Here is a 16,911-nt window from a genome sequence, read left to right on the forward strand (position 1 = left end):
AATGACTTGAATCACTCAAGAAAACTAGTAAGATGACTTTTGAGAATAAAGCCCAAAGGAATTCTGAAAAAAGAAAGAAAGCCCAAACAAAGAAGTGGAAGTAGAAGAAACTTGCAAAGAAGATGGAGCATAAATGACTAAGAAGACAGGAAGAAATGCAGAGAAATCAGTGCAAGAGAGAAGGGTTTCATGAAAGGTCAAATAATATAAGGAAAGTATCTTTTATGATTTATCAACCCAGAGGTAGGGAAACTTGGTATATATCTTTCAGTTCAGTAATGAGATGAGAAACCATACTGAAATAAGATAAACTGAATGGGAGGTAAAGAAAATTGGAGCGGATAGTCGCTTTTTCAAGGAGTTTGACTGTGAAAGAAGAAAAGAGAGTGGTAGATAACAAAGATGAAAGGTAGAGGGCATATTTTAATTTTTTTTCCCATGTGCAGCTGCTCCTCAAAAACCCTATACAGGGTCACTATGGATCGGAAGCGACTCGATGGCACTTAACAACAATGTGTAAAAAGAAATATGTCAGTACAAAGAGGGAAGTTCAATATAAGGCAGTGGAGGTTGATGAACCAGCAGGTGTTCAGAGTGTGTGTGTGTGATGGGGTAGGGTGGGAAGGGACTAGAGGAAAAATAGACATGATCCTGAGCATATTAGAAGGATTAGCCTCTGGCTACGGGATTTTCCTTATGCCAGTTTTGGAAGAAGGAAGATACACATGGAAATGGATAGTCTTACAGGGTTTGGCAGGAACACCAAGATATGCTTGTCTGATGGCTTCTCTATTCTCCCTTGAATTTCCAAGAGAAGAACTTGCTGAGAATGAGGGAGGAAATGATGTTGGAAGTTGGAAGAAAATGGGAAAGACTGAATGAAATAAGTATTCTAACAAATGGGAGAGAACCAAGACAGACAAGAGGAAAGTCAAATTCTGTGATCTTGAGCACACTACTTAAAGTCTCTGTGACTGTCAGCTCATTTCCAAGATGGGAATTAGGTTTGGTAGCATAGTATAAGTATCTGGCACAGAGCCTAGCACTTTATAGACTCTCTGTCCTCAACTTTTCCCTCCACATATGGTGTGTTTGAGGGCAGAGGAGCCCTGAATCTCCTGCCTATTTGAAATACTTATTCCTAATTAATCATCAAATATTCACTGAATGCCTTAGGCAAGTACTATGGAGGGTACAAGATATAAAAGTGCCTTTCTGGTTCCTGTTAATAGGCAGGGCATTTTTTTTAAAAGAAAAAACAAATTCTATTTAATGATGGTGGTAATGTAATAGGCAGGAAAATTAATAGGCCCCAGGTTGAAAAGAAGTTTTACTCAACATTCTGGTACAGAGCACCTGGAAGCACTGATCTCTTTATGGAGGAATATCTGCTATTTGAGGGAATTCTATGAAATAAGAATAGATTAAATTTGTGTCATGAACAGAGGAACATAATTTTATAAAGAGAAAGTGTGCATATGTCATTTATTGCATTGGGCCTTTTAAGGCCCCACCTAGGGACCATTTTAGATATTAAGGAACAAAAATTCTGACTAGCTCAGAGAATGGGGTTATTGAATGGACAAGTGTGGCTACAAGGGCACAATCCTCAGAGAAGTCCCTCCTACCTTCTCCTCATGTCTGCTGCTCTCCATTGAGTTTTCCATGCTTCCCTCTGGTGTCAGTGGCTGATTACCTCTGCAGACTCTCCTAGCATTACTGAGAGGAGGAGTCTGATTTGCCTGGCTGCTTTATACCTCAGTTTACATTTGGGTAGACTTTTTTTTCTCCAAGATGTTTAAAGATCATAAATTAGTAATAATAGCATTCATTGAACATTTGCTGTGTGCCCTAGCACTGTGCTGTGTTGCATGTATTATCTTATTGACTTTGTTCAGCAACTTCATGAGGTTGGTACTGTCATTGCAAATGAGGAAACTGCTGTCGGAACATATTTATGAATGTGTGCAAGGCCCGACTGTCCTGGGATTACAGCCCAGGTCTGTTTCACTCTGGGGCCCTCCTGACGTTAACACCCTGCCCAATTGATATTTGGGTTGCACTTGGGTCAGATTCCCACCATTGGTCCAGTCAACCAGGCAGGGTTGACATGTTAGTGTATTTATACTTCTTAATTACAAAAACCGTTTTTCTAAATTGTTTTGTTAGTATTTATGTGACACTGCTTTACTAGTTTTGTTTATGCTGATAAAAATTAATCCTGAAAAAAATATCTATAGGAAAATATCCTAAAATAACTCCTAATTTTCTCTGCATTTGGGGGGAAAAATGCTATTATTTTGTTTTAGCCAAGGAGCACTTTGGAAGATCTGCATTCTGTGGGAACCTATCTTGAAAACCACTGTCTAGTGAACTGAATATATTCACATTTAAGCCTTGCTTTTCTGCTAGGTATTGTTAATGCAGTGCTGTATTTTGAGATACGGTGTCAGTTAATTCATTTCTAAGAACTGATTTCTATTTTGGTACTAATGCACTTTAAAAAATTCATTTATACAGTATAAAAAATTGCTTACTGAAGAAGGACAAAAAGTAGGAACCTTTGAGAGATTTATTTCGGGTTCCATGGCTGGAGCAACTGCACAGACTTTTATTTACCCCATGGAGGTAAGAACTGTTGTGAAGTCTGACTGAAGTCTGCTCATGTTTGTTATTTATGATTATGCCAACATTGACAGTATAAACACCAAGCCCCTCACACTGTCTGTGGGTCAGGAATCTGGGAGTAGCTTGGTTGGGTGCCTTTCACCTCAAGGGTCTCCCAGACTACAATCAGAGTGTCAGCCAGGGCTGTGGGCTCCTGGTGCTCAACAGGAGTGGGGCAGATCTGCTTCCAAGCTAGTCTTGGGTATTGGCAGTCCTCAGGTCCTCGCTGGATATTGGCTGGAGACTTTTGGTTCCTTACCACAGGGGTGTCTCCATAGGCTGCCTGAATATCCTTACAGCATAGCAGTTGGCTTCCCCCAGAGTCAGTATGTATATGTGTATGAGAAAGAAAAAGAGAGAGAGAGAGAAGAAAGCAAGCACTCAAGATGGAAGACAAATGCTTTTTCCCTTTTCCATATTCTATTGGTCACCCAGATCACCCCTGGTAGAATGTGGGAGGGGGGAAATGACACAAGTGTATGAACACCAGTAGGCAGGGATTGTTGGAAGCCATCTTGGATTGGCTACCAGTGTTAGTGAGCATTATGACTCCTATTCCTATCCAAAGAGTTTCAGTACTATGAATTTAATAATGGAACCTCAGGATTTGAGTTGCTATTGTTAAGTGCCATCGAGTCCTATTCTACTCATAGCAACCTTATATAGAGTTTCCAAGGAGCAACTGGTGGGTTTGAACTGACAACCTTGTGGTTGAAAGTCTAGTGCTGATCCTACAGCGCCACACCAGGAGACCCAGGATTTGAGTAGGTGATATGAATCATAATTAGATACCCATCTAATAGGCCTTGGACTGGCAAACTACAGACCCATGACCTATTTTGTACAACCCTAGAGGTGAGAATGGCTTTTACCTTTTTTTAACTTTAAAAGGTTGTTGAAAAAAGAAGAAGAAAAAGAGCACGCAACAGTGACTTGCTATTTTAAGCTGCAAAGCCTCAAATATTTACTTTCTGACTTTTTACAGAAGACATTTTCTGAGTTCTGCAGAGCAAAAATAACATTGTAGATGTGTGGATATCTTTATTGATATAACAACCGGTTTTTCAATAACTGATATAACTGAAACAAGAAGCACCCTTAAATTTTACTTCTTTGTGGTATGGAAATCAATACAGCTTTCTTTATAACCGTGTTATACTCACCATGATTAATTTGTCTTCATATGACTCCACACATCCCTAAAAAAAAAACTCCTAACTCAAACGCCTATTCTTCTTCCCCTTAATATCCTCCATCTCAGTTAATAGTATCACGCTCTCACGCCCCCCACCCCAAGCTTATGTTCCAGACTAGAAACACTGGGGGCTTACTTTACACTACCGTTTTCCTCACCTGCCATGCCTGATTGGTCACCATTTGAATTCTGTTAAGACATCAATAAATTATCTTCTGTCCAGTTTTTCTGCCATTCAGATCCTTTCACTTGCAATAAATGGGTCTCCCTTGCCCTGGCCTCTGTCCCTCAGTAGGGAGAAAACATGAGGGAGAACACGCCAATGAGTTGGGCAGTTATTTGAGTGACAGTTTGTGCCAGGTATTTGTGCTCTGTGAAATCACTTACGAATGTCACGATGATACCGTTTATATGAACAGTAGTATTTCTGTTTTATTCTTTCATATCTAGGTTTTAAAAACCAGACTGGCTGTAGGCAAAACTGGACAGTACTCTGGCATATATGACTGTGCCAAGAAGATTTTGAAACATGAAGGCTTTGGAGCTTTTTACAAAGGTTATATTCCCAACCTACTAGGCATCATACCTTATGCAGGCATAGATCTTGCAGTATATGAGGTGAGTTTATAATAATCTTTTGAATCTGAAAATATGATTTGATGGTTCTTCTTATTAGAATTGGACTTGACAAGTCAACTCTACATATATGCACCAGAAAGTAGTTTGTAACCAAATGTAGATTCAGTGGTGTTTATTTAATCTTGCTTACCAATCAAGAAGACTTTGAATATGAGGTCCCATATGTATGGGGTCAGTTTTGTATTAGGTTTCCTTACAAGTTATTTTGTTGTTGAAGAACATGGACTCAAATTTAGGTATAGTGGCTAGCTCAGAAGATGGTCCTAGGGATTTTTTGTTGGGGAGAGAAAACATGCAAAAGTGGCACACATGCTTAAATTTGTGAAAATCTAATGACACTGATAAAGTTAAGAGACTGGCGTGGGCAGCACAAATTCATTTCTTGTGCTGGAGAGAGAAGAGAAGAATACAAACCTTGACTCAGACCTGCCATTCAGTCGCTCCATGATTCTGACAAACATTTGTTGAGCACACACTATGTACAAGTCTTAGATTAGATGCTGTGGATTTAAGGATTGAAAAGAAGACTCGGTATCTGTCTTTGAGAAACTGGAGGTCTGGCAGGGGAATGCTCTGTGTCACCCAGGGCTCATGCTAGGAGGGGAAGCAATGAGAGCTTTACTTCTTGAGCTGGCTTTTGAAGGACGAGTAAGAACACTTGTGGGGAAAAAGGGATTGAGGCTTGGGAAATAGCATAGGCAGAGAGACCTGGAAGTTTAAGAGAGCATTTGAAAAATTACAGGTAACTTTAACATATAAGATTTGACTGTGTTTGTTGATGGTGATAGAGAAGTAGCATACGTTCAGATCCTGAAACACTATGTTGATTGGCTGAGGAGATTGGCTTCTATCCTGAAGGTGACAAAAAGCTATTGAAGGACAAATTATGTGGGAAACTTAATTAGGTCTGATTGTAGGGAATCCTGGCAGAGGAATAGGTTTGGTTGGGGTGGTGGTTTTTGTTAAGTCCCGCCGAGTCAGTTCTGACTCATAGCAACCCTTGTCTAGGGTTTCCAACGAGTGGCTGGTGAGTTTGAACCACTGACCTTGTGGTTCATACCGACCTTGTGGTTCAGGGCTTTATTCCATAGTGCCACACCAGGTTGGGGTGGGGGATATGAATTTGATGCTTGTAAATATTATACTTGAAGTGTTTGTAAATATTTAAGTGGAGATGCCGAACTTGGATATATGTATAAGTCTGTAGCTTGGCAGAAATGTTCTAAGCTGGGGAAAAAGATTTGAGGGTATCAGAGTTCAGCAAAGAAACATTGGGTTTTGGTGACATTATCAAAAAAATTTGAGTTGAATATAGGAAGTCAAGGCAGCCGAGGTCACTAGGGAGGAATGGCCACAGCAGCAGGAGGAGCATCAGGGGAGAATGCCAGGACTGGGCGTGGGCATGGGAGAGAGCTTCAAGGAGGGAATGATGGGGAACTCGGAAAGTTCAAGTACAATGTAGACTGAATTGACCTTGGTGGTGGTGTGCTGTGGAGTCAGTTCTGACCCATAACGACCCTGTACAGGGTTTCTGAGGCTGTAAATCTTTATGGGAGCAGAAAGTCTCCATTTTTCTCCTGCGGAACGGCTGGTAGTTTCGAACTGCTGACTTTGAGGTTAGCAGCCTGACTCATAACCACTATGCTACTAGAGCTCCTTTGAATTGGTCTTAGCAGGCATGCTATTAAGTTATTGTTGGCTGTCATAAGAGTAGCTATAGTGATGTGGTTTTTGGATATTGGAGTTCAGTTAAAAGTAAATGTCAATTGAAGAGCCAGTAAGGGGAGTTTTTTGTTGTTGTTGTTGTTGTCAGGTGCCATCAAGTCAGAACCGACTCATAGCGACCCCATGCACAGCAGAATGAAACAATGTCCAATCCTGGGCCTCACTACCGCTGCCACACTTGAGTCCATCAATGATGCCACCTGGCCGATCCATCTTGTTAGGGGTCTTCCTCTTTTTCTCTGACCCTCCATCTTACCAGCATGGCATCCTTCTCCAGCTACTGTTCCCTCCTGACAATATGTCCAAAGTATGAGAGACGAAGCTTAGCCATCCTGGCCTCCAAGGAGCACTCTAGCTGCACTTCTTCCAAAACAGATCTACTGGTTCTTTTGGCAGCCCATGGCACTTTCAGTATTCTCCTACAACACCACAACTCAAAGGCATCAATTCTTCTACGATCTTCCTTATTCACTGTCCAGCTTTCACATCCATATGAGGTTATTGAAAATACCATGGCTTGGGTCAGGCACACCTTAGTCCTCCAGCTGACATCTCTGCTCTTCAGTTGTTAAGTGGCATCAAGTCAGTTCTGACTCAGAGTGACCCTGTATAGGGCTTCTGAGGAATGACTGAGTTACAACTGCTGACCTTGAGGTTCAAACCAACCTTGCAGTCCAGTGCATTATCCTGCAGCTCTATACCAGGACTCCTAGTAAGGGGGGTACACAATACTTAAGAAACTTGGTGAAGGGAATGAGAAAAACAGACTTGAAGATATGGCAAACTAGTTGTAAAGGAGAACCTTCATAGGATAAGAGCTTTGAGAATATCTATAACTTGAGGGTACAGCGTCAGTAAAGGGAGACCAATGAATAAACAAATTAATTTAAAATAAAGGACAGAATTGAGAGGCAAGGAATGATCATGAAATGGGTCCCTAGGAGGTAGAATAAAATAGACTAAGGAACATGGAAGGAAGACTTAGGAGCTCATTTATATTTATTAGAATTTTAAATAGATTGTTGAGTTTTATAAAGAATACATCCCCTCCCTTCCCCCTCTTTTTCCTGTCTTGGTCTTACTAGTGCAAATGTACCATTTATCTGTTTCTAGTGAATTACTTCTAGTCCTTCATTTCTGTAGTTCAGACCTGGTTCTCTTTAGCATCCATGGCTTGCTTTATTGCTGTCTTATGGTACTAAATGGGCATGAATAAGACATTCAAATCTAACTTTTAACTTCTAGTTTTTATAGGACTATTCTCATGGTAAAAATTATAAAATCCAAGTACGCAGTTAAAATTTTCATTAGAATATTTAAACTAGTTGTATAACTTTTTCACATACCAGCATATGCTTTTTTATTCTTAAAATATTTTATATTTAAAAAGTAGATTAGCATACATATTTTATATAATTTCTTCTAATGATTGCCTTCTAATTGAAATACAGAGGCCTAATGATAATGGGGGAAAGCATGGCCTGGGGGTCAGTAGACCCTTATTAAAATCCTCCCTGAGACCAGTTACCCTCATTGATAACGTCAGAATCCATGTCGGAGTTTTTGTAAGGGCTGAGAAAAATAGTGTATGTGGAAAGTGTAAAATGAGATACAGTTATAATTGATCCTCATTACTTGTGGATTCCTCTTCTGCAAATTCACCTACTTGTTAAAATTTAATAATACCCCAAAAGCAGTAACCCTGCCTGATGCTATTGTGGGCATTCACTGCATGCTTATGTGTAAAGGGTGAAAACCAAACAGTAAGAATCTAGTTCAGCTTGAACAAGGTCAAAGTTTGTTTGGTAACTGCTATCAGTGTTAGTGGTGTCTTTATAGAACGTGTTGTTATTGTTAAGTGCCATCAAGTCGCTTCCAACTCATAGCGACCCTTTGTAGGGTTACTAAGGAGTGACTGGTGAGTTTGAGCTGCTGACCTTGTGGTTCAAACTGACCTTGTTGTCCAGTGCATTATCCCACAGCCCCACACTAGGACTCCTTATAGAATATTAGTTGTTGTTGTTAAGTGCTGTCAAATCAGTTCTGACCCATAGGGTTTTTGAGGAGCAGCTGGTGAGCTTAAGCCATCCACCCTGCAGTTCAAACTGACTTTGCAGTCCAGCGTGTTAACCCACTGAGCCACACCAGGACTCCTTATAGAACATGGTGACTAGGAATATTAGCAGGAATGGTGCTATGTTAATTTATTACTACTCACCACCAGAAATGCTCTTTAGATCCTACAGAGTCTGGTGTGCTATTGATCTTCAAGTGTACTTTGAACAAAATAAGTAAGGAATCAGTGCACCCCTCACATACTCTGAATACCCTGTGGCTTCATACTACATGATCTTGCAGAAACATGACATGCCTCTCACTAGAAAAAGAATAGTGGAAATGTTATGTTAAATGAAAGCAGTTGTAAAGTTAGTTTCCCATTATTCTTTCCTTTGGCAGCTCTTGAAGTCCCACTGGCTAGAGAATTTTGCAAAGGACACTGTAAATCCTGGAGTCATGGTGCTGTTGGGATGTGGTGCCTTATCCAGCACCTGTGGTCAGCTGGCTAGTTACCCCCTGGCTTTGGTGAGAACTCGCATGCAGGCTCAAGGTGAGTTTTTGTTTTGTTTTTAACTTTTTATTGTGACTGAAGGTTTACAGGAGCAGATCATCTGTTTTGCATTAAAAAAAAATCATATGTTTTATTTTATCTCAATTACAATTTCCTCAATGTAAAGACTGAAGTCATCAAAGACTTCATTTTGCTTGGATCCACATCAATCTTCATGGAAGCAGCAGTCAAGAAATCAGATGATGTATTACAGTAGGCAACTATGCTGTAAAGATGTCAGTTTGAGGACTAAGGTGCACCTGACCCAAGCCAAAGCATTTTCAGTAGTCTCATATGCATGTGAAAGTTGGACAGTGAGTAAGGAAGACTGTAGAAGAATTGATGCATTTGAGTTGTGATGTTGGGAAAGAAAGCACCATGGACTCCCAGCAGAGTAAACAAATTTTATGTTGGAGGAAGTACAGCCTGAATGCTCCTTAGAAGTCAGATGGCGAGGCTTCATCTCTCATACTTTGGACATGGTATCAGGAGGAACAGTTCCTGGAGAAGAACATCATGCTTGGTAAAGTGGAGGGTCAGTGAAAAAGAAGAAGCCCCTCAATGAGATGGAGTGACACAATGGCAGCAGCAATGGGCTCAAGTGTAACAGCTGTGAGGATGGAGCAAGACTGGGCTGCATTTTGTTCTGTTGTGCCCAGGGTCTCTATGAGTCAGAACTGACTTGACAGCACCTAACAATAACAGCAACAACAACAACAACAGTGTAACCTTACTTATTCTACTTCCTCCCTGGGTTTCTTGTTTCCTTTCCTCCTTTTTCCCCCACGCTTCTGAATTTTGTTCTTAGGTAGATGCTGCCCTTTGATCTTGAACAGTTGATCATTCTATGGTATGCATACCTCACAAGTGCTATTGTCCCCTCTGTATACCTATCTATTGCTTGACTGAAATTGAGTCGTGGGGGTGAGTTCAATTATCGAACTGAAGGGTAACCAAGAGCCATAATCTTGGGGTTCCACCAGTCTCTATTTGACCAGTAAGCCTGGTCTTTTTTGTGTGTGATTTTGAATTTTGTTCCTTGTTTTCTCCCACTCTGTCCAAGACCTTCTAAAAATATGACCCCTTTTAGAGTAGTTGGTAGTGATAGCTAGGTACCATCTAGTTCTTCTGATCTCAGGGTCATGGAGGCGGATGTTTCCATAGCCATTAGTCCGCTGGACTAATTGTTTCTATGTGTCTTCAGTTTTTGTCACTCTTCTTTTTCCAGACAGGGAGAGGCCAATTGTTGCACCTTAGGTGGCTGTACCTGAACTTTTAAGATCCCAGTTGCTACTCACCAAAGTAGGATGTAGAGCATTGTTTTTGTGGTATATGTTATGCCAATGACAATGGTGTTCCCTGATACTGGTCCTAGCTTCCAGGTTCAGCAAATCATTCCCTCAAGGTATTTGGTAATGTCTCAGAAGTTTTCATAATTTTTCTTGCTGTGTGCTCCACCACATTCATGAATATATTTGCAGCAAAGGTAAATAACCATGTCCAAATATCCTCTGTCGAACCCTTATATATTTGTGAGTACAACCCCACTGTCTCTCCCACATCCATTCACTTGTACTGCAGGATAGTATATGTAACAGTATTTACCTCTGTTCCCTTTAACTCTGCACTTCTCCCTGTCTTCTCCAGCTTTTATCATTTTCCCGCCAACCTCCATCTTGTATACCACCTTCCCCATCATCCAAGATAACATGTGTCTACCCTGTATCCCGAGCCCTGGGGTGGCGCTGTGGTTTAAAGCGTTGGATTTCAAAGTCATTTGAACCACAAGGGTGGTGGTTGAAGCTCACCAGCTGCTCCTCAAAAGCCCTGTACAGGGTCGTTATGATATTAAAATATTCTGTTAAACTCTTGACTCGATAGCACTTAACAGCAACAGCCTCTATCCAGTGAATAACATCCTTTCCCTCCCACCCCAGGCAGCCAATAAAGAATGTTTCTTTTAGCATGAAACCCTTTTCTTGCCTTTTTCTAATAATGGACTCATATAATATTTGTCCTTTTGTGATTGACAAATTTCACTCAGCATGATGTCCTCTAGGTCCATCCATGATATGAGCTATGTCACCTGTTTGTTGTTACTTTTCATGCTTTGTGTATGCACCAAAGGTTGTCTATCCAGTCATCCACTGATGGGCATTTAGTTGTCTGTGTCTTTTTCAATTGTGAATAGTTCTGGGATGAACATGGGTGTGCATACTTGTATTCATGGCATGGCTTTTGTTTTCTGTAGAATATATACCAAGTAGAGGGATTTCTGGAGTCCTGGTGTGGTGCTGTAGGATAAGCACTGGACTGCTAGCCACTTGGTCAGTGCTTCAAACCCACCAGTTGCGCCCTAGAAACTCTATCAAGGCTTGCTGTAAGTTGGACCTGACTCAACAGCACTTAACAACAATTAAGAGGGATTGCTGGGTCATATGGTTATTTCTGTTTCCAACTTTTTTGAGGAAGGGCCATACCATTTTCCGTAGTGGTTACACTATTATGCAATCCCACCACCAATGTATGAGGATTCCAGTCTATCCACACCCTCCTCAGCATTTGGTGTTTTCTGGGTTGTTGTTGTTGTTGTTTTTTTTTTTCTGTGAATGCTAGGATGAGATGATATCTCACTGAAGTTTGGATTTGCATCTCTCACTGGACTGCGAACCACAAGGTTGACAGTTGGGCGCACCAGCCGCTCTGAGAGAGAAAGATAAGGCTTTCTGCTCCTGAAAAGACTTAATGCCTGTGAAACGCTATACAGGATTGCTGTGAGTCAGAACTGAATTCACAACCCTTAGCAGCAGCAGCACCAACAATAAATGGCTAGTGATTGTGAGCATTTCACCATAGGTTTGTTGGTTGCCCGAATGTCTTCTTTGGTGAAGTATCTGTTTATGTTCTCTGCCCATTTTTAAATAGGATTGTTTGTCACTTTCTTGAACTTGTTTATAAATTGTAGAGGTAAGTCCCTTCGTCTAATATGTCATTTGCAAAAAATTTTTTTCTCAGTGTGAGAATTCTCTTTTTCCTCTTTTGGTGAAATCTCTTGATGTACATGTCTAATATTTTAGGAGGTCCCAGTCATCTGTCTTTTGCTGTTTGTGTGTTTTAAATTATGTTTGATAGTGTTTTTATGCCGCGGATCAGAGCTCCCAAATCTATCCTTATTTTTTCATTAATGATCTAAGTTCATTTTTCATATTGTGTGAGATATGGATGTCTTGTTTCATTCTTTTGCAAATGGATATTCAGTTTTGCTAGTACCATTTGTCCAAGAGCAGAAAGCCCCATCTTTTTCCCATGGAGGGCTGGTGAGCTCAAACTGCTGGCCTTGTGGTTTAAAGTCCAGTGTTTATCCTAAAGCACCACTGTGCCCACCTCCCTCATAGTCATCTTACAATACCAAACACATGTGAATGTATTCTTCCATTTTGGTTTTCTCACACCAGATTGTTATACATTTCATTATAGAAGTGTAGTGGTTACAAATCCAACTGCTAATCTCAAGGTCAGCAGTTCAGAACTACCAGCAGTTCTGTTCTGTGGGAGAAAGATGAGGCTTTCTGCTCCCATAAAGATTCACAGCCTCGGAAATCCTACGCAGGGCTACTATGAGTCAGAACCAACTCCACAGCACATAACCAACCAATGATAATAATTTTGTCTGCTTGAGCTTCCTTTTAAAATATTCTGTTAAACTCTTGTACTTCATCATTTCTGCCAGTTGCTTTAATTTCTCTACATTCTACAGCAATTTTCATAGTCTCTTCTGACATCCATTTTGGTCTTTTCTTTCTTTCCTGTCTTTTGAATGATCTTTGTTTTTTCCATATCATCCCACAACTCCTCTGTTCTTTGGTTATTAGTGTCTAATGCATCAGATCTGTTCTTGAGATGATGTCTAAATTCAGATGGGTTATACTCAAGGTCATATTTGGCTCTTGTGGACTTGCTCTAGTTTTCTTCAGCTTCAGCCTGAACTTGCATATGAGAAATTGATGGTTGATCTGTTCCATAGCCTGCTGCTGGCCTTGTTTTGACTGATGATAATGAGCTTCTCCGTTGTCTGTGCTCACAGATGTAGTCAATTTAATTCCTGTCTCTTCTATTTGGTGAGGTACACGCGTATAGTTGCCATTTATGTTTTTGAAAAAAGTATTTGCAATGAAGAAGTCATTGGTCTTGCAAAATTTTATCATGCAATCTCCAGCATCATTTCTGTCACCAAGGTCATATTTTCCAACTACTGATCCTTACTCCTTGTTTCCAACTTTCACATTCCATTTACCAATAATTACCAATGCATCTTGATTGCATCTTTGATCAATTTTAGATTGAAGAAGTTGGTAGAATTCTTCAATTTCATCATCATGGACTTTAGTGGTTGGTATGTAAATGTGAATAATAGTAGTATGAACTGGTCTTACTTGTAGGCATATGTATACAGTCTTACCACAGACAGCATTGCACTTCAAGATCTTGAAATGCTTTTTTTGACAATGAATGTGATGCCATTTCTCTTCCGTTTGTGACTTCAGAAAGAGTCACAAATCTTTATGACTCTTCAGTGTCTTTAGAGTAAAATCCAAACTTCCTGGTGGGAATTTCAAAGCTTTAATCACTGGGTCTACTTTTTGTTTTAACTTTGTCTCCCTTTCTCTGTCTCTATGTTGCCCACCTCCAGCCTCTCTGTCTCTGTAATAACCGCACACATTGATCAGCTGTTTCCCTTAGCACATGTCTTTGCTGTGCCAACCCCATGAATTTTCTCTTTCCTACCTCGCATGCCTCTCGAGGTAAATTTTAAGGCCCAGGGCCCTATATTTTTCATAAGCTCCTCAAAGTCTTTCCCATCTTCTTTTTCCTCCCAGCATCCCACCCCATGATTTACTTGTTCTCTTTACAGGTCTTGGCTAATGAGGAGGAGGTGACAGTGTGATGTGGTAGAAGGTGCGTGAGGTTTGGAGTCAGAAACACCATCAAATCTTTGGCTCTACTGTTTGCTAGCTACATGGTTTAGGATAACTTATGCCATCTTAAGTCTCCAACTCATTTGAAGTTGTAATACTATTAATAATGGCAGTGTAATAATATTGACCTTGTAGGATTGGTATGTAAAGTAGTTAACACTGTAGCTAATATTGATCTCTGTATCTAGCACACAGTAAGCTCTCAAGAAATAACTTATTACTATCATTAGTTGCGCTGGACTGCAAAGTTGGATTGAACCACAAGGTCGATGGTTCAAACTTGCCAGTCGTTCCTTGGAAACCCTATACAGGGTCCTGATGGGTCAGAACTGACTTGATGGCACTTAACAACTACCTAGTCAGGGCACTTGCTATAAGGTGCTATAAAAGGAGAGCTCCTCATATACAGGGGTACTTTGTCAAGCCCATTAGAATGGATTTTTATCCTTTCATTGTATTCTAGAATATCATCCTGAAGCATCCTTATTTATCATAATAACTAATAATAAAAATTAAACCTGCTTGGATATTAAATTAGATTGGTTTCTTTTTTATTTCCTAGCTATGGTCGAAGGAGCCCCGCAGCTGAACATGGTTGGCCTCTTCCGACGAATAATTTCCAAAGAAGGAGTAAGAGGACTTTACAGGGGCATCACCCCAAACTTTATGAAGGTGCTTCCTGCTGTTGGCATCAGCTATGTGGTGTATGAAAATATGAAGCAAACTTTAGGAGTAGCACACAAATGACATGCTGAAGGTTTTGCTTTGGCGTGATTACTGAAATTTTTAATGTGATTTCTGGAGTTATTTTCTCCTAGAATTGCAACAAGTCCATGGCAAAAAAAAAAAAAGCTATATTTTTTTTCATAAAAGGGAGGAACATATTAATGATCACTTCAGATATTTTGACTTAATTTTATATATGCAAAATTGTTTAAAATCATAGTTTTGATAAGTTCATACAGTTCACAATTTTTTTTTTTTTAAATCTCTTATATTAGTTATTCCTGCAAACATTTGCTCTGAATCGTAATTCTGAAAAATCTACTTGTGTGAACTAAATTTGTTTGTTGGTAGAATTATAAATCATTAATCTGTGTTTTGGTTGGTCCAAGTTTATGCCAATTCTTTTATACTTAAGTGTCTTTTTTTCTTTAAAAACAGATCAGAAAACCTTGAGACTTAAAGCTATTTTTAATACCTTTATAGGCTTAAACATTTTTCTTACAGAACCATAAACAGAAAATCATTGCATTAAAACATCCTTTACAGCAGAGAGATATTATTTTTTTTTTTTAAGCAGAATATGAATGATCATAAAAGAATTTCAAGGCATGTGAAAAATCTAGTCTATTCATATCATTTTTGTTTAAGGAGGAGTGATAAGATAAAATTGATCTCCGTGGGCACTTTTTCATTTTACTTGCTCCACTATTTGGTGCCTGGAATTACACGCTGATTAAATGTCAGTATATTAACATCAAATTATCATCACAAAACAACTTATTTGAAACTTTCTATTAATTCACCGATTGCTTTGAAAAGCAGTAGGAACGAAAACCCTTTTGTTTATTTCAGCTTTTGAGGAGTGTCTCTTTTCTTTATCCTTTGTCTTCTACTTCTTGACTCAGATTCTGTTTTATTCAGGAAGGTTTATTGAGAGCATTCTTGCCAACCTGGACTTCCCCCTATCTTAATTATATGAAGTAGTTTGATCATGGATGAGTGACATTCTTATTTTCTTCTCCTTGTTGGAGTTTTTTGACCCTACCATTGTCAATTTGGGCAGTATAAGCCTCAGAGGATAGGACACACTGATAGTCTTATATATTCGATTTAAATGAAAAGCCGTTTGTAGGCATATGCATTCACATTTTCTCTCGTCCAATATCTTAGGAATATACTATGAGCTAGAAAACTTAATTTATCATATTGATAGCATTTTTATTTTCTGAAACCAGTTTTTGTCATCAACAAATTTTTTTTCTGAAATTTATCTGACTAGGACTTAGAAAAATATTCATTAGTTGAAGGTATTTTTATCACTTTTTTAATTTAATTTTTAAAACTCAAACAAGTTTGGTTTCTAATTATTTCTGTTACACACTGTCAAGGTTTTATCCAACAGCTGGTGAAACAATAGGCATTTGCTTTATTTGAACCTACCTCTGTTACCTTCTGAACCAAAGAGAAAAGTTGGACTCGTGTTTGTGGAGCATATTCTGAAATACAGTTTTTATCTATTTCATTCCTGATGAACGTCTCACTATTTTTAGAATGTGTACAGCAAGCATGGGACTCTGCTATCTTCACAGTTGCTTTGTATTTTTGAGTACTACTTATATACCTATATAAGATATATGATTAGCTGTTTCTTTTTTTTTTTTAAACTCATAAAAATGATGGAAATGAATAATTTTGCTAGCATTTCTGAAATTTTGAGCTGCTGAAAAAATATGAAACTATTCATTGTTCATCATGAATTTTAAATTGTTTGCTATTTAAAAATTGTAAGGTGTGAATGTGATTTGTCTGTGTATCTTGTATTTTTTGGGGAAAACTGATCTTGTATCTTTTTTTAAAAAAGCCCAGAGTTAAAGATTGTTTCTTTCTGGCATTTATATTAAAACAGCAATAACAATTATAATTGTTTTTAAACAACTTGTTTCTTGTTTTATTATTTTTTTTAATGTAATATAGAAAAAAAAATGTATGTTGCCAGCTTCTATCATTGGCAGCAATTTGAATATAATGCTTTTCACACCTGGCTCCATATAAACTTTGCAGATAATTTGTATCTTCCTAAACAGCCATATTCTCTGTGGTCTGTATTATACATTTTGGCATGAAATGATATTTATCAGGTATCCAAGCTTCACATGTACTAGACCAGGTCAGACCTCTGGGGCTCACAGTACAGTGCCAAGGAGAATGCAAAACCACAGAATTAAGGTGGCATATCTTGGTGGAGATTCAGTTTATCCTGAAGATATAGGAAGCAAAAGTTAAGTAAGTTCTCTTAGAAGTAATTTAAAAAATTGTAATAAATGCACATTACAGAGTAGGTACAAAATTTGATTTCATTTAAAGAAAATAAAATG

The 16,911-nt window shown here is 39.0% G+C and overlaps 1 protein-coding gene across 2 annotated transcripts in view; it reads left to right on the top strand.

Annotated features, from left to right (window-relative positions):
• Nucleotides 1–14,962, top strand: part of SLC25A24 (solute carrier family 25 (mitochondrial carrier; phosphate carrier), member 24) — a 78,605-nt gene extending 63,643 nt beyond the window's left edge. For both annotated transcript variants that reach the window (XM_006865982.1, XM_006865983.1), the window contains exons 7-10: nucleotides 2,521–2,628; nucleotides 4,313–4,480; nucleotides 8,684–8,834; nucleotides 14,373–14,962. In XM_006865982.1, the coding sequence (XP_006866044.1) occupies nucleotides 2,521–2,628; nucleotides 4,313–4,480; nucleotides 8,684–8,834; nucleotides 14,373–14,557 (612 nt within the window). In that variant the 3' untranslated portion in view covers nucleotides 14,558–14,962. The remainder of the gene's footprint in view (nucleotides 1–2,520; nucleotides 2,629–4,312; nucleotides 4,481–8,683; nucleotides 8,835–14,372) is intronic.
• The last annotated feature ends 1,949 nt before the right edge of the window (nucleotides 14,963–16,911 follow it).

This window comes from Chrysochloris asiatica, unplaced genomic scaffold, assembly GCF_000296735.1.
Source record: "Chrysochloris asiatica unplaced genomic scaffold, ChrAsi1.0 scaffold00085, whole genome shotgun sequence".
Taxonomy (NCBI): domain Eukaryota; kingdom Metazoa; phylum Chordata; class Mammalia; order Afrosoricida; family Chrysochloridae; genus Chrysochloris; species Chrysochloris asiatica.